Source organism: Amblyraja radiata, chromosome 15 (assembly GCF_010909765.2).
Source record: "Amblyraja radiata isolate CabotCenter1 chromosome 15, sAmbRad1.1.pri, whole genome shotgun sequence".
Lineage (NCBI taxonomy): Eukaryota > Metazoa > Chordata > Chondrichthyes > Rajiformes > Rajidae > Amblyraja > Amblyraja radiata.
In genome coordinates this window covers 11936846-11961108 of record NC_045970.1, presented here as the reverse complement: position 1 = coordinate 11961108, position 24263 = coordinate 11936846, and the positions used below count along the sequence as shown (strand labels likewise).

At 44.3% G+C, this 24263-nt stretch overlaps 1 protein-coding gene across 1 annotated transcript in view; it reads left to right on the top strand.

Annotated features, from left to right (window-relative positions):
• The first annotated feature begins 19799 nt into the window (after positions 1–19799).
• LOC116981656 (opsin-VA-like) overlaps positions 19800–24263 on the top strand; it is a 55825-nt gene continuing 51361 nt past the window's right edge. Inside the window, exon 1 of the mRNA XM_033034744.1 lies at positions 19800–20051. Coding sequence (XP_032890635.1) covers positions 19800–20051 — 252 coding nt within the window. The remainder of the gene's footprint in view (positions 20052–24263) is intronic.

The window sequence follows — 24263 nt, the reverse complement described above, 5'->3', positions numbered from 1 at the left end:
CCCTTGCTGCATGGTATTTGCTTGAGGAGCAAAGGAAAATGTGTCTGACACATATGGAACCAGATATAACTTGGCATTATTCATCTAACTGTGTGACAAACAATGTGTGACAAACAATATCACTTGCTTCAATGCAAGAAGATTTGGACATTGTTTTTCCCTTTGACGTCATCTATGATTATTTGCAATTATAGATAATGTGAAAAAGAGACAAACAAACATGCAATAATATGGATCCAACTTTGTAGAGAATGTGTGGGTAATATTTATTTGCTTCTTTGAATGTGTCTCTCATGTCCCTCTCACAAAGCAGTACATTGTTATGAACTGCTACATTCCATCAGCAGAAAATGTTTTCTTTCCAAGCAGTTTTGGGCAGCACATCTTTGAACATATGGTACAAGATGAGTTGGCTTTTATAATAATAATAATAATAAACTTTATTACGGACTCAAGGTCCAGACAAGGGGCAACATTACATAAAAAATGCATTGCATATCAAATATCATAAATATATGTAAAATCATGGTATATCACATAAAAACATCATAATTTATATTTAACAAAAACCCACAATACTTAAGTTAAAAATCCAGATTAAAAGATGATCAATGTCCTACAACGAGACAACGATACCAGTGTCTCCACAACTGGGATTCATAGCGTGTAGTGCTAACCCTTATGTTTGTCAAGGCCACAATAAGCACATTTTTAGAGTCATTTATCCTGCAAATGAATTTATACATGTGGTGTCTTTGGATAGCTTCTAAAGTACTGACTCCAGCAGCCACAAACATATTACCGGCACTACACCATCTAGGTTGCCTTAGCAGTGTTCTCATGGCATCGTTATATGCCACCTTTAGTCTCTGCATACTTGTCTTTAAATAGTTCGACCACAGGTGTGCAGTGTAGAGGGGTGTGCAGTATGCTCTAAATAGCGACACCTTCACCACATCTGCACACGCACCAAATTTACGCAAGAGGATATTTGCCTGTACATACAGCATGCGTCGTTGCCTATAAATATCCTCATCATCTGTCATTTGTTCTGTAAGAATATGCCCTAGATATTTTATCTTACTACAGACACTAAGACTGTTGTCAGACAATTTAAAAACAGGATATTTTAGGCATTTAGCCTCTTTGGTTCTACAGACCATAATAGGACTCTTACTAGCATTATATTTAATGTCATGTTCCACACCATACACGGAACATATAGTAAGGAGCTGCTGGAGACCAGCGCTAGATGGACTAAAGACCACAAGATCATCTGCATACATAATATGGTTCACTAAAATATTACCAATCACGCACCCAGTGTTACAGGCTTTCAATTGTTTAGACAGATCATCAATATATAGATTAAAAAGGACCGGGGACAAAATTCCCCCTTGTCTAACGCCATTGCTAACCCCAAATGGGGCTGAGACCCTATTGCCCCATTTTATTTGCATAGTCTGGTGGGCATACCAGTAGGCCAGAATTCTAACAATGTATTCAGGCACCCCTCTTTGACTCATTTTACCAAACAGCTTTCAGTGATTAACAAAGGCTTTGGAAGCATCAATAAAGCACATAAGGATTGAAGAGTTTTTGCCTCTATATTTGTTTACAATCTCCTTTAGGGCCTATATGCATAAGTCAGTGCCATGTTTAGCTTTAAAGCCAAACTGGTTATCTGTGGAGTTAACAAACTCATTTATTCTATCCAGCAGAACACTTTCTAAAACCTTTGACAATATGCTGGCTAAAGTTATGGGCCTGTAATTATTTAGGCTGCCTACTTTACCAGCTTTGTCCTTAATGACCAGCACTAACAGGACAGACAACATTGAGTCTGGTAACAAGCCATGAATCATAAAGTCAGTAAAACAAATAGCTAGGAGAGGAGCTATCCTCATACTCACATACTTAAGATGTTCAGCAGAGATATGATCCAAGCCACTTGCTTTGTTGTTGGACAGCTTGTTCATGGCATGATACACCTCATGTGACATAATCACCATCGAGTCATTACTCTCAATATTGTCCACCCTATACAAGTCACCTTGGACACAGTTGAATAAAGTGCTATCATGTTGTCGCCATAACTCCGCGATATTAGCTGTTCCGGAGATTCCAACTACAGTACATGGTAGAGATGTTTTGCAACTGTTAAGAGCTCTCACTTCCTTCCAAAAATCTGTACCATTGTTACTTAGCAGCTTCTTAGCCATGGAATCAGCCCTCATAGCTTGCTCATTTTTACAGATGAAGTGAACAGCATACTTATACCTTGCATTAGTGAGCTTCTTGTGCTCAAACACAGGCCCCTGTCTGGATCTACCTGCCATAGCCCATGATTTTGTGGCTTCACGGGCTTCAGTATGATACTCAGCTACACACCTATTCCAGCCAGGTCTGATGTTATGTGTCTTATTTTTATGCTTGCAGTAGGGCTTACTGCCTACATATACGGCGCTTACTATATCATTATACATGGAGCAGATATCTCTCCTATGCTTCATATCTTTACAATTAACATTGCTACATATTATTGCATCTTTAGGTAGATGAATATTGCTTAAGGATTTATCTGTATGGGCATAATAGGCTAGGATGTCTTCCTTTGTAAGCGTTGACCAGTCCAGTTTTTCTGTATTAAAGCTATTTCTATCTCTGGATACCACAGGTATGTGTTCAACATTTATTGTCATAGCAACAGGTATATGATCAGTCATTGCTGCCCCGTACAGAATGCTCATACACCCCTATGAGGCATGTGCATCAGCTGTACTAATACAGTGGTCCAGCCATGATGTGGTGTGCCAGGCCTCACTAATATAAGTGTAGCTATCTGTAGGTAAAAGCACTTTGCTTGACAATATTAAATTATTATCTTGACAGAACTGAGCCATATGATTGGCAAATAATGAGTTCCTATCTGAGATATCTGCATTCATATCCCCAATGACATATACACTACAATAATTATTGTTTTGAATGAAAGAATAGATGAAATCAAGTCTATTTAAATATTCATCCTCATTCTGATGGCATTCATAGGGTGTATATACATTCAGGATAACAAATTCCTTGTCGTTGTGAGTAAAGTGTATGGCAATGCACCAGTCAACATCAAGCCGAATCACATTTACTGATGAGTCAAGCTTCTTGTTCCATAGAATAGCCACACCACCTGGTATCCTACCTCTGACTATTCCCATGCCAAGGTCAGTTGTAGATTCCCCAGCTCCATGAAAGTTGTCATTGAGAGAATTGAGTTTGTCCAAGTCTTGCTTCGCTAAGAATGTCTCTTGCATACATAGTATGTCACAGTTCTCCAGGAGGTTGTCAACAACTGAGCGGCGAGCTTTATCCCCTGCGCTCTGGCCCAAACGCAGGCCACGACAATTGTACGATAGTGCTCGAATGTTCATTTAGCGAGACTAGTGAGTGCCCCTAGCACCAGCAGGTATACTCATTCCCCCCGCGGCAGGCGCGGTGCTTGATCCGATGACTCCAACCCTGCGCGGCTCGTAATAACGCCGGACAAATGCCCCTTCTGGCCAGAGCTCCGGTTTGTACATTTCGTCAACCTCATTGCATTCCGCAGATACTTTAAATGAACTGTATCTACTGTGTACAGTGTCAATCTTTTGACAGGTAACCTCACGGCCAAGTTTTTCATTAAGATGGACAGATAAAGTTCTGACATCTAGATCCGGTGAAAACTTGGAGGCAAAAACACTCACCAGCTTAGTCTTAATCATTTTGATGTTGCCCACAGCTCCGGTACCAATAATAGGCACAGCGTTACTGGATTTCTTCCTCTGCGCGGTGGACAATTTTGGCTTACCAACAGTGTTGTCTGGAGCATGACGTCGACCCTTTTTCACAACATGACTCCACTTTGGAGAGTCTTGCAACGTTAGACCACTGGGACTATTCTCCACGTTTAATGCAAGGCCCTCCACCGCAGCCCTCACTCCGACAACTAAGCCAGAGGCTCCTGCCAGTGCAGCTCCCAGTGCTGTATCTGCCACGCCAATGGCTCCATCCAACGCCGCCAACGCATCCGGACCACCGCCCTGAGTCAGGTCAGTGGTGCGCTCCAATGCACACACTGGAGTAGTGATCAAGGTGCGCTCCAATGCACCCACTCGCCGATCAATTTCCACTGTGATGGCACGAAAATCTTCGCTTACATCAGCCTGTAGCTGCATGATGTGCTTCATTGAACAGACCTCAGCGTACAGCTGCTCCATTCTCCCAAGTAGGCTCGAGACATCCATGTTAGAAAATGTCACCGGCAGCAGTTCATCCAAGTAGTGAGAGACAAATCTGGGAGTATTCTCCCCACACTCATTCATTACTTTAAGGCAACTCTTTATGTTGTTAACGTCTTTCTGTGCCCCTTTATGGGAAACATTCCGCTGTGTAGTGGGGCAGAGTTCAAACAGAACTTTCTTCGAGGACTCTATCCACTCAGAATCAAAGGTGTTTGCCGCCAGAAGGACGATCTCATCCTGGCTTAATGTCTTAATCTTTACAGTTAGAAAATTAAGTAACTCGTCCTCAACAATAACCTTACCGTCAACAGTCTTGTAGATCTCAGGCTTCACTCTAGACCTACCAAGCCGAGGTGCAATGCCCGCCATCTTCGCCTGCCTGCTGCCCGTGGCCGATGCACCAGCTGCCCCGTTGCCTCTTGCCCGGCACCAAGCTCTACCGCCTGCTGCCTGCTGCCCGGCTCCAAGCTCCGGGTCTTCACTGCTCCACGCTCTGGGTCTCCGCTGTTCCCAGCTCCGGGCTCTGCTGCCCGACTCCAAGCACCACTGCCCCCCGGCCCAGGTCGGGCCCGTCTCGGACCCCAGCTCCGGCTGCTCACCGCCCGCTGAACTTGGTGCCCCTTCCACCGGGCCTGGACTGCGACTCTCTCCCGGCACTGCGCTGTCGTTAAGGACCAGGGTTTTCTTCCTGCAGCAACATCGAGGTAACATTTGCCCGCTCCTCGCAGGGGTTAGTAAGTTTTTTGTTTTTTTCTCGGGCACTAAGGACGCAAGTTTGAATTTGCCGCCAGGCGCGAGAACGTGACCGTGATCAACCGTCGGCCATCTTCTTCAAGACATATATTTAAGAGAGCAAGTTGTTTACATGACTAGCTCCCATTAGAGGGTTGCCAAGTGGGCACAGTATGACTACCCATCCCAATGTAACACTGATTGATATTGCATTTGCCATATTGGATGTCAACACTCCAGTTAACACTCACTCGACCATAAACATCTGAACACATGCCTGCAGCTGGAATGTTTTCCCCATCACCAACAGCTTCGTTTAAATGGAGCATCAACTATTTGAAAATTAGTTGCTGATTATTTTATATCTTCTGATACTGGAATTCAACAATTGTTTGGTACTATGGAGATTTAGGGGATTTATGCTGTCTAAGGACTATGTCTTAACCTCAAGTCTCTGCACATACCAGATGCTGTCAGATATGGGTGCAATAGCAAGTATTGCCTGTGACGTACAGCAAATTCTATCCGTAATGGCATTGGAGCTGTTTTTAGCCACACAGTTATACGTGTAAGTCGAGAAGAGCATGGCAGCATGGTGGCGTAGTGGTAGAGCTATTGCCTTACAGCACCAGAGACCGCCGGCTTGATCCTGACCACTGCTTGTCTGTAAGGAGTTTGTACATTCTCCTCGTGACTTACATGGGTTTTCTCAGAGATGTTCGGTTTCCTCCCACACTCCAAAGACTTGTAGGCTAATTAGCTATGTGTATGTGTAAATTGTCCCTAGTATGTGTAGGATAGTGTTAGTGTGAGGGGATCACTGGTCGGTGCGGACTCGGTGGCCGATGGGCCTGTTTCCACACTGTATCACTAAACTGCTGGTCAAATTCAGTGTGGATTTACAAAAGAGAAATCATGTGGGACAAATTAAAGGGAGCATTTTGAGGTTATAAACATTCCTATAGGTGAGGGAGAACCAATGGGTATGGAGCATTTTGAGCTTTCAGAAATCGTTCAACCAGGTTCAACATCAGAGAATAGTGTACAAAATTAAAAGATATGGGTAGAGAACTAAGGCAACACAAAAACAAAAGTTGGAATAAATGTGCCTTTTTTCCAAGTGGCAATCAATTATTAGTGGACTGTTGCTGTGTTCTGTACATGGACCCCATTCATCATATATTCTGGTGATTTATGTGAAAGAATTAAATATTATGTGAACTGATTTGTGCATGATGTGTGGGAGTGTAAGCCACGAGAGGAATAAAAAGAAGCTTGGACAGGTTAAGTTAGTGCGCCTATGTATAGCACAGTACAATGGATAAATGCGGATATCCACTTTGTCAGCTAAAAGGAAGGCAAATTATTGTCTTAATTGCAAAAGATTTGATCATAACTGATTTGGACTTTACTGAGTAACTCCTGTCACTGACTCCATCAGAGGTTTTGATAGCTTTCGAATGTCATGTCCATCACTATGACAACCGGAGGTGGCTGGAAAAATGTGGTTCCGGTTCTCTCCCCTTCTCTACCTTGTCTCCCTCTTTCTTGAACGATTTGTGATTTGATCATCATGAATCTTGGCTTGGCGTCAGTTGATATATTTGATACATCCTTTCAAGAAGCTCTATCGATATGAACAATAAGGACATCTGTTCTGTCATTCCTCCGCTCAACTGCACCCTGGTCTGATTAGCATTATTTCAAGCTTTAATCCTACATCCTGCACCTATAAATTATTTAGCCCCATCACTTCAAAAACTTGAGCAAGTTTCAATGGCATACAAATCTCCCTTGCGGAATGATGTATTGTGTTAACTGATGCACGATGAGCTGATTGCGAAACACAGGGATGCTTGCTACTACTCTATGCTTGCATTATTGGTATGTCCATAACTGTGGCTTTTAATTAAGCTCACTTCTAATTAACCTTTTAATTTTTCAGTCCCGAGGCTTCATACTCCCTTTTATAAATGTATATATTTATAGGATGACGATCCTGCTATGAAATTCAATATTAACTGGGCCTGTACTCGCTGGAGTTCAGAAGAATGAGGGGACCTCATTGAAACATACAGAGTAGTGAAAGGTTTGGATAGAGTGAATGTGGAGAGGAAGTTTCCATCAGTGGGAGAGTCCAGGACTAGAGGCCATAGCCTCAGAATTGAAGAATAATCTTTTAGGAAGGAGGCGAGGAGAAAATTATTTAGTCAGAGGGTGGTGAATCCATGGAATTCTTCGCCACAGAAGGCTATGAAGGCCAAGTTAGTGGATATTATATGGCATTATTGATTAGTACGGGTGTCAGAGGTTATGGGGAGAAGGCAGGAGAATGGTGGGAGAAATAGATCAGCCATGAAGACTTGAAGGTTGAATGACCTAAATTTACTCCTATCACTCCAATGACATAACCTTATGAATTGCCCAACTCTAATCACCTTGGAAAAATAGTGGTAAGTTGCCTTCTAAAACATTATGTTCTTTGTTCTTCTGGCAATGGCACTCCCAAACTGCTCAGTGAAAATAGTTCAGAGAATTCTATCAAGAAGAATATTTCCAAGTGAAGTTAGACTGTTGCTTAGAGTAGAACCTACAGGAGATGGGAGACACAAAATACTGGAGTAACTCAGCGGGACAGGGAGCATCTCTGCATAGAAAGAATGGGTGAGTTACTCCAGCATTTTGTGTCTATCTTCAGTGTAAACCAGCATCTGCAGTTCCTTCCTATGCACTTCAGGTGATGGTGTTCTCTAATTCCTGTTTTCCCGAGTTTTTCTTTTGGTAGAGGTCAGGATGGGGGTAGAGGGTTTTCGGAAGGTGGAGTTGAAGTACTCTAGGTGAACAACTGCAATATATTGTAGATGATAAATACCTCCGCCATGGTATGTTGATAATAGAGGTAATGCATACTTAAAATGAGGTGTGTTTTGTGTTATCTATCAAGAGGCTGCTGCGTGCTAGATGATGGCAAACATTTTATGTATTGCTGGAGCTGCACTCATCCATGCTAGTTGAGAGTAGGCCATCAAACTCCTGAGTTATGCCTTGTAGGCAGTAGAAAATGTTTACAAAAGTTGAATGCAAGAAACATGAGTACTTTATGATGTTGCAGCTGTTAGTGACTGGTCCAATTAAGTCTGCAGTCCATAGTAACCACTGTGAGATTGATAGCAAGGGACTGTAAAGGTTCATTTTTACTTCAAACCGATAACAACACAAAAATGATCAATAAAGCATTAAAATATTTTACTTTGCCCAGGCGAGTGTGGCAGTAAACTCTTACGTATGTAATGTACAGACTATACATTCACTCTATCCCCATACACAGAGCTAATGTTCAATCACATATATTTATACCCCAATAATCAACAATTCAGCAATATTGTATCTTACAGAGCATTGTACAGACTCTTGCCTGTGGGGATTGACAGGTTCTTCTGAGAGAGGAAAGGTTAACCCATATATGGTTATGCTGAAGAAGCTATTTTTCTGCAGATCAAGCACTTTTGTTGACACACATTACAATCATAGAGTAAAGAATAGGAGCCAAATGTCTGAACATTCTCCTGATGTTTATATCCTAGAGGAAAACATTCATGTATTTGTGCTGTTATTTCGCTAGTGTTATGGAAGGAGGGCAAAAACATTTTTGTTCTGATGCTGTAGCCTTGCTAGTGTAATAGGAGAAAGGTTAAGCATCCATTTTTATTGCTTCTAAATCTACAGCTGAGTCCATTTTGTAACTTCTAAATCTTTAAACTTTCTCATGACCACCAACGATAATGCTCTTGTCGTGCTAGATTGATGGATTTTTTTCTTGTTTGAGATAGTCAATATCTTGAACATGTTGCAAATGTATGACTTGCTATTTAGAGACTTAGATTGTTACTTTTCTGCATGCAGACATGGAGTGCTTCAAATTGAACACTGCTATCCTCAATGAACAACCTTAATGCAAAGGTAATGATGGAAGAATAGTCATTGAAGAGGCAACTGAAAAATGCTGAGTCGGCCATTGGAAAACTCCATGAAGTAGAAGAATATAAGGTACAAAGAATGGTTCAAAGGCTCAATGGTGCAAAGGTTCTTTATTGTATGCTCAGCACAATGCAATTCTTTTGTACATCCCATGAATACACAGTCACCATATTTTGGTGCATTTACAAAGAAAAAGTAAAAGACCAAAAGTCCAAAAGTCCAACGTCCAGTCCACTTGCTGGAAGAGCCCGCGATCCAGGTAAGCCCAGGTAAACCCCAGGCTGGTGCTGGCATTCCTCTCCTCGCCCGACCACCTCTGATTCCTGAGGGCACCTCCTGCAGCCTAATCTTGAAGGTGATGGAGGCAATACCCCGGTCCCATCTGTAGTCGCTATCGGCTCCCTCCTCGACTCGGGGGTCTTTGGGGCTCCCAAGCTTCCCCCTGCAGGAAGCGGCCCACCATGCCCTATCACAGCACATAACCAGGCTGCCGGCTGCTCGCTGGGTCTTTGTTCTCGTTGGCCACCGGGTCCATCCCTGCTCTAGGCCGGCTGTCAGATGTTCATGGAGGTCATTGGTTCCGTCCTTTCCCTCAGCCGGCGGCTGGGTCTGTTCTTGTGTGGTGCCTAGTGCCCACCAGATGTGTCCGTTCTTGCACGTCACCGCAGCGGCCGACATGAGCTTCCCTTCTGCACAAGAAAAGGTCAATTAACCCCTCATTGGTAAGATCGTGATGGCTCCAATATTGATCTCCATAGTCAATGTTAGCATTTATTTTGAGAGGGCTTATATACAATACCAGGAATGTAATGCTGAGGATCTACAAGGCCAAATTTGGAATAATGTGAGCAATTTTGGGCACCATATCTGAGGAAGGATGTGCTGGCTCTGGAGAGGGTCCAGAGGAGGTGTACAAGAATGATCCCATGAATTAGTAGGTTAACCTATGATGAAGGGGAAAATCATTGAGACATACTGTGTGGAGAGGGTGGCGGATTTCCGCTTCCTGGGAATCCATATTGAGGAGGACCTGACGTGGAGCATGAACACCTCTGCGCTGCTGAAAAAGGTCCAGCAGAGACTGCACTTCCTGAGGGTGCTCAGGAAGAATAACATCACTCAGAGACTGCTGCTGTCCTTTTATCGGTGCTCCATTGAGAGCCTCCTAACATACTGTGTATGCGTATGGTACACCAGCTGCACAGCGGCTCAGAGGAAAGCGCTCCAGAGGGCCATTGACAACGCCCAGAGGATTGTCGGATGCCCTCTCCTTACCTTGGAGGACTTACACAGTTCCCGCTGCATCAATAAATCCCAGAGTATTATAAAGGACATTTCCCACCCCGGACACTCCCTGTTTGAACTGTTACCGTCAGGCAGACGGTACAGATCTACAAGGACAAGGACAAACAGACTTAAAAACAGTTTTTACCCCACTGCTATAAAGGCACTAAATGTAGCCGCCAAGGAACGCAGGGGCGATACATACATACATGAAATCGACAGAAGGATGTAGGGCTGGGTGTTTATGCGTGCTATTTTTATGATATTTATTTTAGTTGTTTATCTTTTTTAATATTTTACTTTGTATGTATCGTTAGCTTTTAGAAATGTTTGAATGGTGCACTGACTGGCTGACATTTTACAATTTCGTTGTACATGGTTCATGTTACAATGACAATAAAGAAACTATTCTATTCTTCTATTCTAATAGTGAAAGGCTTGGATAGAGTGGATGTGGAGAGGATGTTTCCACTCGAGGGAGAATCTAGGATTAGAGGTCATAGCCTCAGAATTACAGAACATTCTTTTAGGAAGTAGATGAGGAGAGTCAGAGGATTTTCATAACATCATAAGTGATTGCAGTAGAGTTAGGCCATTCGGCCCATCAAGTCTACTCCACCATTCAATCGTGGCTGATCTATATCTCCCTCCTAACCCCATTCTCCTGCCTTCTCCCCATAGCCATACTAATCAAGAATCTATCTATCTCTGCCTAAAATCTATCCATTGACTTTGCCTCCACAGCCTTCAGTGGCAAAGAATTCCACAGATTTACCACCGTCTAACTAAAGAAATTCCTCCTCATTTCCTTCCTAAATGAACATCCTTTAATTCTGAGGCTATGATCTCGTCCTAGACTCTCCCACTAATGGAAACATCCTCTCCTCATCCACACTATCCAAGCACACGTTTCAAGTGGGGGAAGCAGGATTTGGACAAGACCACAATGTCTGAGCACCCTGAGAGTTTGCCATGAGGCAGGTGTCACCACCTTTTCTTCAGCTGATTTTAGTGCAAGAGAGATGACATCCTCCATAGACCTTCTATTCCTGTACACAGATTGCACTGAATCTAGATTTTCTGGAAGGCTGGTGCAAATGTGGCCCATTACTAATATTTCAAATCACTTCATCATGGTTGATCTGAAGAAGAGTCCCGACCTGAAACATCACATATATATCCTCCAGAGATGCTGCCTGACCCTCTTGAGATACTCCTGCAATCTATGCTCTACGCAAGATTCCAGCGTCTACAGTTCCTTGTGTCTTCATTATGGTTGATGTTGGAACTAATGGGTATTCATCATCGAGATGAGTATAGAAGTTGGGATGTAATGTTAAAATTGTACAAGGCATTGGTGAGGCCAATTCTGGAGTATGGTGTACAATTTTGGTCGCCTAATTATAGGAAGGATGTCAACAAAATAGAGAGAGTACAGAGGAGATTTACCAGAATGTTGCCTGGGTTTCAGCAACTAAGTTACAGAGAAAGGTTGAACAAGTTAGGTCTTTATTATTTGGAGCGCAGAAGGTTAAGGGCGGACTTGATAGAGGTCTTTAAAATGATGAGAGGGATAGACAGAGTTGACGTGGATAAGTTTGTCCCATTGAGAGTAGGGAAGATTCAAACAAGAGGACATGACTTGAGAATTAAGGGACAGAAGTTTAGGTGTAATACGAGAGCAAACTTCTTTACTCAGAGAGTGGCAGCTGTGTGGAATGAGCTTCCAGTGGAAGTGGTGGAGGCAGGTTCGATTTTATCATTTAAAAATAAATTGGATAGGTATATGGATGGGAAAGGAATGGAGGGTTATGGTCTGAGTGCAGGTAGATGGGACTAGGGGAAAATAAGTGTTCGGCACGGACATGAAGGGCCGAGATGGCCCGTTTCCGTGCTGTAATTGTTATATGGTTATATGGTTATATGAGATGAGATTTAAGTTTCTTGTGTTCTGGAAAGAATGCCTTGAAGCAGATGGAGGCAGTAGATTATTGAAATGAAGCATTGAAGATGTTGGTGAAGACTGTGGGCAGCTGATTGGCATGCAATTTCAGAACGCAACCAGCGTCTCCATCAGGGCTGGCTGCTCTGAGTGTTTGCCCACATGAAAGCATATGGCACCAAGACGTATCGGATAAAAATGATGTCAATGGCAATTATGTGGACGATGATCAACTGATTGCCGGCATGTGGGCTGGTGCATGAAAATATGTTGAAGAGGCTGAGCCGATACACTTTGAGGTGAAGAAGAATGAGAAACAATCTCATTCAAACATACAATGTTCTGAGAGGGATTGTGAGAGTGAGTACTGAGGATGTTTCTCTTGGTGGGTGATTCTAGACTGGGTATTGAGTAATGAGGAAGGGTTAGTTAGCAGTCTTGTTGTGCGTGGCCCCTTGGGCAAGAGTGACCATAATATGATTGAGTTCTTCATTAGGATGGAGAGTGACATTGTTAATTCAGAAACAAGGGTCCTGAACTTAAAGAAAGGTGACTTTGAGGGTATGAGATGTGAATTGGACAAGATAGACTGGCAAATGATTCTTAAAGGGTTGACGGTGGATATGCAATGGAAGGCATTTAAAAACTGCATGGATGAACTGCAACAATTGTTCATCCAAGTTTGGCAAAAGAATAAATCAGGGAAAGTAGTGCATCCGTGGATAACAAGGGAAATCAGGGGTAGTATCAAAACAAAAGATGAAGCGTACAAATTAGCCAGAAAAAGCAGCCTACCAGAGGACTGGGAGAAATTCAGAGTCCAGCAGAGGAGGCCAAAAGGCTTAATTAGGAAAGGGAAAATAGATTATGAAAGAAAACTGGCAGGGAACATAAAAACTGACTGCAAACATTTTTATAGATATGTGAAGAGGAAAAGATTAGTTAAAACAAATGTAGGTCCCTTGCAGCCAGAAACAGGTGAATTGATCATGGGGAACAAGGACATGGCAGACCAATTGAATAACTACTTTGGTTCTGTCTTCACTAAGGAAGACATAAATAATCTGCCGGAAATAGCAAGGGACCGGAGGGTTAAATGATATGGAGGAACTGAGTGAAATCCAGGTTAGCCGGGAAGTGGTGTTAGGTAAATTGAATGGATTAAAGGCCGATACATCCCCAGGGCCAGATAAGTTACATCCCAGAGTACTTAAGGAAGTATCCACAGAAATAGTGGATGCATTAGTGATAATTTTTCAAAATTCTTTAGATTCTGGAGTAGTTCCTGAGGACTGGAGGGTAGTTAATGTAACCCCACTTTTAAAAAAGGGAGGGAGAGAGAAAACGGGGAATTACAGACCAGTTAGTCTAACATCGGTGGTGGGGAAAATTCTGGAGTCAGTTATTAAAGATGGGATAGCAGCACATTTGGAATGTGGTGAATTCATTGGACAAAGTCAGCATGGATTTATGAAAGTTAAATCATGTCTGACGAATCTTATAGAATTTTTCGAGGATGTAACTAGTAGAGTGGAAAAGGGAGAACCAGTGGATGTGTTATATCTGGACTTTCAGAAGGCTTTCGACAAGGTCCCACATAAGAGATTAGTATAAAAACTTAAAGCACATGGTATTGGGGGTTCAGTATTGATGTGGATAGAGAACTGGCTGGCAGACAGGAAGCAAAGAGTAAACGGGTCCTTTTCAGAATGACAGGCAGTGACTAGTGGGGTACCGCAAGGCTCAGTGCTGGGACCCCAGCTATTTACAATATATATTAATGATCTGGATGAGGGAATTAAATGCAACATCTCCATGTTTGCGGATGACACAAAGCTGGGGGGCAGTGTTAGCTGTGAGGAGGATGCTAGGAGGCTGCAAGGTGACTTGGATAGGTTGGGTGAGTGGGCAAATGCATGGCAGATGCAGTATAATGTGGATAAATGTGAGGTTATCCACTTTGGTGGCAAAAACAGGAAAGTAGACTATTATCTGAATTGTGGCCGATTAGGAAAAGGGGAGATGCAACGAGACCTGGGTGTCATGGTACACCAGTCATTGAAAGTAGGAATGCAGGTGCAGCAGGCAGTGAAGAAAGCAAATGGTATGTTAGCATTCATAGCAAAAGGATTTGAGTATAAGAGCAGGGAGGTTCTACTGCAGTTGTACAGGGTCTTGGTGAGACCACACCTGGAGTATTGCATACAGTTTTGATCTCCTAATCTGAGGAAAGACATTCTTGCCATAGAGGGAGTACAGAGAAGGTTCACCAGACTGATTCCTGGGATGGCAGGACTTTCATATGAAGAAAGACTGGATAGACTCGGCTTGTACACGCTAGAATTTAGAAGATTGAGGGGGATCTTATAGAAACGTACAAAATTCTTAAGGGGTTGGACAGGCTAGATGCAGGAAGATTATTCCCGATGTTGGGGAAGTCCTGAACTAGGGGTCACAGTTTAAGGATAAGAGAGAAGTCTTTTAGGACCGAGATGATAAAATCATTTTTTACACAGAGAGTGGTGAATCTGTGGAATTTTACTTCGGAGTCACGTGAGTGACTACGTGAAGACCTCGTCCGATACGCATGCGTGTCATATCGTCTATCGCATTAGCGTGATGACTGGCAGGGTGAACGTGATTCTTCTGCCAGCAACAGACCTGAGGTAAGTTTTAAAAAAAACATTCAAGTTAAATCTTCTTGCAGGAACCACTACTTAGAGGTCCTGCTAAAAGTCCGGGGCTAAGTCGGGACGGAGGGGAAACCCCAGTCTCGAACTTCAGGGAACCCCGGTCACGGACCTAGGCGCTCAGAACCGCGGATTGCGGGTAGCGAGCAACTGCAAATTCACCTTTGAGCCACTGGCAGTAGAACCAGTGGCTTCATATCGGTGGAGAACCCGCTCGGGAGATCGCGGGAAGCGGGGAGCGGACGGCGGCGGATTCACCTTCGAGCCGCTGGCAGTGGAGCCAGCGGCTTCATATTGGTGCCGGGGGCACCTGGACAGCCGCTCCGGAGACCGTGGAATACGGGGAGCGACCTGAGAACCCGCTCCGTAGACTGCGGGATGCGAGGAGCGGACGGCAGTAAGTACTGTGCCGCTGGCAGTTAAACCAGTGGTTTCATATACCCCCGCCCGACTTTGTAAATCACGGCTATCCCTTTGATAGGGACCGTGGGGATAACCAGGCTGCAGTTACTGCGGGGATACCCAGATCGGCGGGGGGGGGGGGGCGGGAAAGAAAGCCCCGACTGGAGAACACCGTAGAGAAGCCCTGTTATAAGGGACTGCGGAGAAAAAGCTCGGGGGAGAAATAACCCGCAATGGAAGTGTTTCTACAAGGACCACAGAGGAACCCCAGCTGTAACAAACCACGACCACGAGACCAGGCTCTGGAGGAGCGTTGCCCCGCAGCAGAAGGTTTAAAAAGGACATGCAGGTAAATTCCTTACTCAAAGGTCGTTTTGTGCTATTTTGTGAGAATATGTTACAGGAATGGACGACTCGGACGAGTCGGGCTGTGAAGACTCACCACCGGCGGGAGCAACTGTGATCGCATATACCGCATGGAGCGGTTGATGGAGCAGAAGCTCCAATGTGACATGCTCCGGTATATGGAGCCTAGTCACCAGGGGGTCCTGGGACGCCCATGGCAGCACCTTATTGAGGGCTGCATAATGCATCTCCCTCGACAGAGGGGAGCATTGGCAGTCACTTCTGGGCTGAGTCTGAAGACAGGTGTTTGGCTGAAGAAACCACAAGTGTGCAGGGGGTGCAGGAACAACACTAGCAGCAGCAGGAGCTCGACGAGTGGCTGTTGGGTTCAGGAAGGCCACATCATCACGCAATACCTCACAACTTCGACGGCAGCGCCCCTACGCACCCACCAGCAAACCACGATGAACTGAAGCTGGTGTAAGCTTGAAGGCCGTACAACCAGGACAAAGGTCTTTTTTAGGCCACAGCCCAGAACGGCCTTCCTGGAAGATGCGCCAACCTCGTACTCGAGCTCCTCTACCTCCCAGGAGCAGATGTAAAATCATGCACACATGTTTGAGGCAGCTCCTGGGTCGGGTTGCATAACTCCTCCCATTCGGATAAAGGTATGGAACCTCATCGGTGATGTCTCCTGTCACGGATACAAGTTGGTAATATTAAACTGGTTTGAATATTTACACTGGTTTGGGATAACACTAGATTAGTTTATACTGCACACAGGTACGGTTGCAGTTACCTTTCAAGACAAGGCTCACAAGAATGGGATGTGGACTGATCATTGTCAACAGCCTCAACCCGCATGTGCAGTATAGACTTTTCTGAATAAGTTCCATGTGATCATTTCCGCCCACATGGTTGAAGTTATTTGAAATCTAACTGGATGAGGCAACGATACACTAAGGAGCTTTACAAAATGGACTAACTCCAGTTTCCAGATTATTTACCAAATCACTTCTATCAGTGCATCGGCTGCACAGAGCTAACAAATAAGTAGCATGGCCAATCTGGAGGATATTGAACATACTGTATTTTACTAAATTAGCCTTATCAGCCACATAGCTATATTTGAGGAATTGGTTCTCACCCGTCCAGTTAAATTTAAATTAAGTTGATACCAACTGAAACTATTGATTGTTGGGATACAATCATCCATTTATTGGTCTGGGATCAGCTCTGAGACAAAAAATTAGACCTCTTCTATTTTTAGCTGAAACAATCAAAGTCACAATGATGGACAGCTTTGCTCCACTAAAACCTCTTATCCGTAAATCTTCAGTCATTTCCAAACTGATGCTATTTCCCAAAGATGCGCCTTAATTTAGTTCAACAAAGAAACTGACAAGTTACTAAAGAATTTACTAATACCATCTCCAGTTACAGAGGCAGATGGGATTAGCATGAGTTATCAAGTGTTCAGTCATGGTATCAACTGCCAATGGACACCAGGTGCATTCTGTGCATTAAAGGGTGTGTGGATATGCATATCCGGCATGCACAAGACCAAGGTGATACACTTTGGTGGTGGTATATGTTAATCACAAAGGTACAATCAAATCAAAGTATCCGGTGATAGTTTTACCAAACTGCATTTAGCACTGGTGTATTATTATGCAAAATCAATGACAACACAGAATGAATGTGTGATAACAAATTATTTAATGACAATGTGGATTGATAGAACACCAACTATTGAGTTGCTTGCATCCAGTTTCAATCAACAGTGAACGAGGCATACAGTGGCGAAGGGTGCATTCTCGTTACACTAGGAATGAATGTTCTTTTATGTCTCACTCCATTTGGCCTCAATAGACGGGTCTTGCAAAATTCAGCAAGATTCCCGCTTCCGGGTTTTCATGGTGCCTGCCTGGGTTATACATCTATGGCTCCTGCTGAGGCGAAGAATGAACATAAAACCTTACATGGTTAATTCTGGATAAAAAGATGCTGGTTCAGTTGTGATGTTGAAACCATCCTCTGCATGATATAATCAATAATAGACTTACAGACTCTGAGAGATTGTTTCTGCGGCTCGGGTTGTCAAACCATAAGCGTTAAGAGTGCTCACTACTGATTGCAGGGATAGCACCAAATAGCAGCAATCTGCATAGGAGATGGGAAGCATTGTTTATGCTTCCTTACGTTTAACTCGGCACGGATGACTGACACATTAAAATTCAGTTTTATGGGACTATAACATTAAGTTACTATTCCATTACTGTGCCTTAAGTACCTCCTAATCATTTGGCTGATGAGTACATAAACCACTCTGTCCGGTCTTACCCTCTGATATCCAGAGAATGAAGGTATCGTCAGCTTAAAACCTCCCAGGCTTAGGGACGCAGAGATATGGGTTGTTAACATTGTACTACGTCACTTCACCGATGGGCACCAGCAACATCCCTGTCCATGGTCATACTCATGTACTAATGATTATGCCATGGCACTGAGTACAGTGCTATGGGTCCAGTCATTGCAACACTGGATAGGATGATCATATCTGCGGGCTATAATTACATGTTTTGTTTATGATTAATCAAGCAGATTAGACAGGGACACAAGACCAAATTAGAGTTGCATATCCCATTGACCTTGGGTTGCGTGTGATCATGCATTTACACCAGTATGTCAAGGTTACTAAGAGCCTTATAGACTGACAGCAATATTATTAGTTACATAAAATCTTGTTAGAAGGAATCACTACGAACCTTCTCCAGATGGTTATATGGGTCTGGCATATACAGGAGTTTACATTGACATTGAGTCTCACTCCACCAGGACCGCTATACCTCAGCAGCAGGGATGGACCACATCCTAGCGGTTGCAGGATGGTCAAACTATTGATCTGTCCAAATATTCAGAATAAACCTATTGCCAGATCAGGGGTATTTGCCAACTCTATGTTAGGTATGGTTCATACTTCCTCCAGGTTGAGGGAGGTTAATATTGCCACTATTATTCATTAATAGCATCAACATGTCTATATCTATGTCATGCCTGAATGCATTCTTAATGTTCACTCATCATTGGCCTACTGATGCAGTGTATGACGCCTGGACTCGGTTCCACGGCATGAAATCACAGAGCTTTAAAATCTTCAAGTAGTCACTCACGTGACTCCGAAGTAAAATAGTAAGATTAATCGAGAACTTACCAGTTTGAAGTTTGATCTTTATTTTATGAGGAGTAACGTTGAGGGATTACGTGCCCTCCGCTCCCAGCCCTCTATCATAAAGTTCAACTGGTATTATGCTTCTCTTATCTAACTATGTTCAGTTCAACAATTGTTATCTGTGATTTCACACCGCTGCTTTGAAGGTTGACACGCATGCATACTGGACGGGGTCTTCACGTAATCCCTCAACGTTACTCATAAAATAAAGATCAAACTTCAAACTGGTAAGTTCTCGTTTAATCTTACTATTCTCTGCCACAGAATGTAGTTGAGGCCAGTTCATTGGCTATATTTAAGAGGGAGTTAGATGTGGCCCTTGTGGCTAAAGGGATCAGGGGGTATGGAGAGAAGGCAGGATGGGATACTGAGTTGGATGATCAGCCATGATCATATCGAATGGAGGTGCAGGCTCGAAGGGCCGAATGGCCTACTCCTGCACCTATTTTCTATGTTTCTATGTTTCTATACTGTTGCCAAATAAGGGCTTGCCTATTGAAGGCAGAGATAAGGATTTTTTGTTTGTACATTCATATATCTGAAATTCTCTACTCCAGACACCCGCGTAGGTCGTCATTGAATGTTGCTCGTTTTCTTGCCAATTCATGATGGGGATTTCCATAAATTTAATCTGACAGCGAGTGAAGCAGTATGGGAGAGACAAGGCAGAAATCATAAGGTCATAAGTGATAGGAGTAGAATTAGGCCATTCGGTACATCAAGTCTACTCTGCCTTTCAATCATGGCTGATCCATCTCTCCCTCCTAACCCCATAACCTCTGACATCTGTACTAATCAAAAATCTATCTATCTCTGCCTTAAAAATATCCACTGACTTAGCCTCCACAGCCTTCTGTAGCAAATAATTCCACAGATTCACCACCCTCTGACTAATGAAGTGATGAGGAGAGATGACAATGAAGTGCCTTCTTTTCTTCCTTCCAAGGGAATTCACATTCGTCTACATTTCACCCCAGGAAAACAATCAGCTAGCACTGGACAAGCTGCACGGCACAGTAAAAAAACACAAGCTGGTGTATCGTGATGCCTTCTCTATCATAACCAGGGACATCAACAGGGCTAGTTTGAAGAAGACACTTCCAAACTACGGCCAGCACATTTCGTGCAGCACCAGAAGACCAGAAGTGGTGTGCATTGCACAGAGCTGGGTAAACATTGCTGTAAAAATAAAAGCCGTTCACTGTAGTCAATATTCTTATTTCTAACTTGCAGGCATTTAGTTGATGGAGCCAATGATTTGCGTATTTGAATTATTGAATCCATGACTGAGGATTTAAGACAACTGTCTTTCATTTACGGGAAAGAAGGTGCCAATTAGTTATTATATTTCAGTTGAAAATGCATTAAATAATTAATAAAACATACGTTGATAGATATTGTTGTGTGAATTACATTTAATGTTAGCAGTGCACCGCTAAAATATGTACAGATCCATTGCCAAGGTATGGCCAGCAAGACAAAACCACATTAGTGGAGGAGAAACTCAGTGGGTGAGGCAGCATCTATGCCTCACCTGCTGAGTTTCTCCAGCATTTTTGTCTACCTTCGATTTTCCAGCATCTGCATTTCCCTCTTAACCACATTAGTGGAGGATTTCGTTTGTGGTATCCTTTCTTTGCTCTATAACCATGGGTGACGATGTATTAGGAAAATTGGCTGAATGGATAAGAAAATGTGTTAACATTATGTGGGCATTGCTCAGGTTGAAAAAGAATCGTCCAGGATACCCAGCCTTTGACCTGCTCCTGGAATTACAGCAGTTAATTAGCTGGAATAGATTCCAGCCCCCTTAAGGGCCTGTCCCACTGTACGAGGTAATTCAAGAGCTCTCCTGAGTTAAAAAAAAAAATCGAACTCGTGGTAAGCACGTAGAATGTACGTAGCGGGTACGTCGGAGCTCGGGAAGTCTCTTAACGGCTCGTAAAGCTAACGGCAGGTACTTGGGAAACGCGGTAAGCTCGTGAAGACTCGTGAAGATTTTTCAACATGTTGAAAAATGTCCACGAGAGCCCCGAATACCTACGAGTGCCTATTACCGTAATTCTCTGAGTTCGAATCAGGGGAAGCTCGGGAGAACTCTTGAATTAGCTCGTACAGTGGGACAGGCCCTTTAGAATGGGGGTGTTGATTTAAGTATTGTGTGTAAAACACAATATTTGCCGTTTATATAAACAGCCAATTTGAAAGCTAGTGACAACCAGTGTCAAAGTCTTTAAGGGACGAGACAAATGAACAGATGGATGACCTGCAACTTGAAAATTTCACATCAACTCGTACGGGATCACTCGACCTCCGCGCGGCCCCCGCTTCTGGTTTGGTCGCGCTTGCCGCATGCAGTCGCATGCTCACGGGACAGGCCCTTAAGTTGCACACTGGCTCACCCCAGTGCTGTAAATGCATGACTTTCAAGCCCGTCTTATGAATGTGGGGTTGAGTCATTTGGGATATTAATTGTTGTCCATTGTGGCAAGGCCACATTATTCTTATAACGGGCTACAAAGTGAAATTGGGCAGTATTACGAGCAACCACTCTTTGTTGAAATTGATGCATTCTACACTCAGTTTCAATAGAGAGTCGGTGGAATAACGTCACCCACCCCAACAGTTTCAAGTGCACCAGTACTCATGGTCACTGTAGCAGATGCCAGATCAGCATTCCTGAGTGTGAACCCAAGGAATGCAATGGACTCAGATGGAGTCCCCGGTCCTGTCCTTAGCACCTGCGTGGACCAGCTGGTGGGAGCACTTATGGATATCTTTAACCTCCAATCTGACGTTTTAAGAAGACCACTATCATTCAGCTGCCAAAGTAAACCAAGTTAGAATGCCTTAAAGTCTACTGCCCTGTGCCCTTGACATCTACCATCATGCACACTCACTGAATTTAGTCTGCACTATCTGAGTTAATGCTTACATGTTTTAAAGCAGATAGGGGACGCTGCTCTGGCAGCAGCCATGTCATGCAGCTCGTCAATTTTTCAACTTTTTTTATTTTTTTTGTATGTTTTAAAGTCTGTATTTAATGTTTCTTTGTGTGTTTTATGTGGGGGGTGGTGTGGGGGGGTGAGGGGGAAACCGCTTCGGTCGCCTTCTCCACGGAGAGGCGAGTTTTTCCAGGTCGCCTCCCCCGTGGCCTAACATCAAGGATCGATGCGGCCTTTCCCGGAGACGCGCCCGGGGCTTCAGCGGCGGGCGCAGCGTGGACTCTCGGCGTGGAGCAGGTGAACCCTCGCTGGGGTTCGCTGGAGGGGAGCGCTCCGTTTCGCTGGCCCGGGGCAGCCGGCAGCCTGAAGTCGCAGCCTGAAGCCGCGGTCTGCAGAGCTCCAGCTGGTGCGGCGTCTACAGCCCGGGATCTCACGTTGGGGACCCGGGGGAAGAAGAAGCCATCACTGCCGGCCCGCGGCCGACTTCTACCGCGGGGCCGGCATGGACTTACCATCACCCCTGGAGGGGAGCTTCGACCGCCGGCCCTGCAGTCTACGGTGCTTCTGGCTGCGGCGGGGACTTTAAATCTTGACCGCCGGCCTGCGGCCTACAACAACTTAAAGCCGCGGTCTTCGGTGAGGAAGAGCCGATCCTGGACTGACTCTGGACTCTGGTCCTGACCACGGGGGGGAAATGGAGGAGGACTGGCCAAATTTTGTGCCTCCCACCACAGTGATGAATGCTGTGGTGGATGTTTGTGTTACATTTTTATTGTGGTTGTGTGTTCTTTATTATTGTATCGCTGCAGACAACCCAAATTTCCACCAGCCTGGCTGTGTGGCAATAAATTATATCTAATCTAATCTAATCTAAACGGAAGTTCACAAATTTAGGAAAGGTAAGCTGCATCCCAGATTTTAACCACACAGTGCACCAACATTAAAGGTAGACACAAAAACCTCGAGTAACTCAGTGGGTCAGGCAGCAGCTGACTGAAGAAGTGTCTCAACCCAAAATGTCACATATTCCTTTGCTGCCTAGATGTTGCATGACCTGCTGAAGAAAGGTAAAAGGAGGAGGAGGAGCCCAAGGGCTGAGGGAGAGCTGGGAAGGGGAGGAGACAGCAAGGGCTAACAGAATTGTGAGAATTCAATGTTCATGCCACCAGGATGCAGACTCCCTAAGCGGAATATGAGGTGCTGTTCCTTCAATTTCTGGTGGTGCTCACTCCGGCCATGGAGGAGGTCCAGGACAGAGATGTCGGATATGGAATGGGAGGGGGAGTTGAAGTGCTGAGCCACCGGGAGGTCAGGTTGGTTAATGCGGACTGAGCGGAGGTGTTTGGCGAAACGACCGCCAAGCCTATGCTTGGTCTCACCGGGGGTAAGCTGTAGAGAGCATAATTACATTGGGGGCTCGTCCGGGATCTCAACAGAGCCCCAGACAGAAGTTTGCGATCAAGGAGTTGAGTCGTTCCAGGAGAAATCGGTGCCACGGTGCAGTTTACGGATCGGTTTTCCCCACTTCGCTGATCGGGATAAATCAATCATTCGCGCCCTTGTGTTGTGGTTCCCAAAGAGCTCTAAGAATAGCAAGCACTGAGGGTAGAGGAGAGGGAGTCCTTGCCTAAGGACGTGGTGGGAGTTAGGCACACAAGGCTTTTATCTAGTGCGTTTGAGACCCGGCACCTAGTTAGTCAACAGCTGTTGCAGTCATTGAGTTGGCCTGACACCAAAGAGAAAGAGATTTCAGGGCTTTGAGGCCCTTTGGGATACCTGAATTTGCTGGCATATCTTGAGAGACAGGAGTGAAGTATATAGAAAAGATTATTTGGCAATGCAGCAATAGTGATGTAGCTAAGGAGTTGATAGGATTATGGAGAAAATATTATGAAGAACAGAATGTGAATAGAGAGGCTGTGAGAATGGTGAATTGGCATGAAGCAGCTTCAAAGCTTGGAATAGAACTAAGAGGTAACAAAGTGAACCGACCTCCAGGCACCTTGAGAAAGGGGTGCGGATGTACTAGAGAGTATAAGGAGTGGGAGAGAGAGAAATCTTTTGAAGGGAAACTGGCACAAGTAGATCTAGAATTTAAGGCTTGACTCTGAAGGGGGAGAAGACAATTATTTTGAAGATTGGGAAAATGTTAGAATTAGGAGAAGTTTGCAGCCTCCAATTTATTCCTCTTTTGTTCCCCATGCTCTATCCACACATTGTATAGCTTGTGCACACAACAGACACTTAGCCTGCAGCACCTCTGGATGGCCCGTTCTCACGGTGCGACCTGACCCAAGACTTAACAAGAGTTTAACATCTGGGAACCTCCTGCGATAACAGTACGGCATTCGTGGACCACCGAGGACCTCCGTGGTGCTATCGTGTAACTTTGTAAGGTCGGGAGAAAATTCAAACATTTTTGAATTTCTCCAAGAG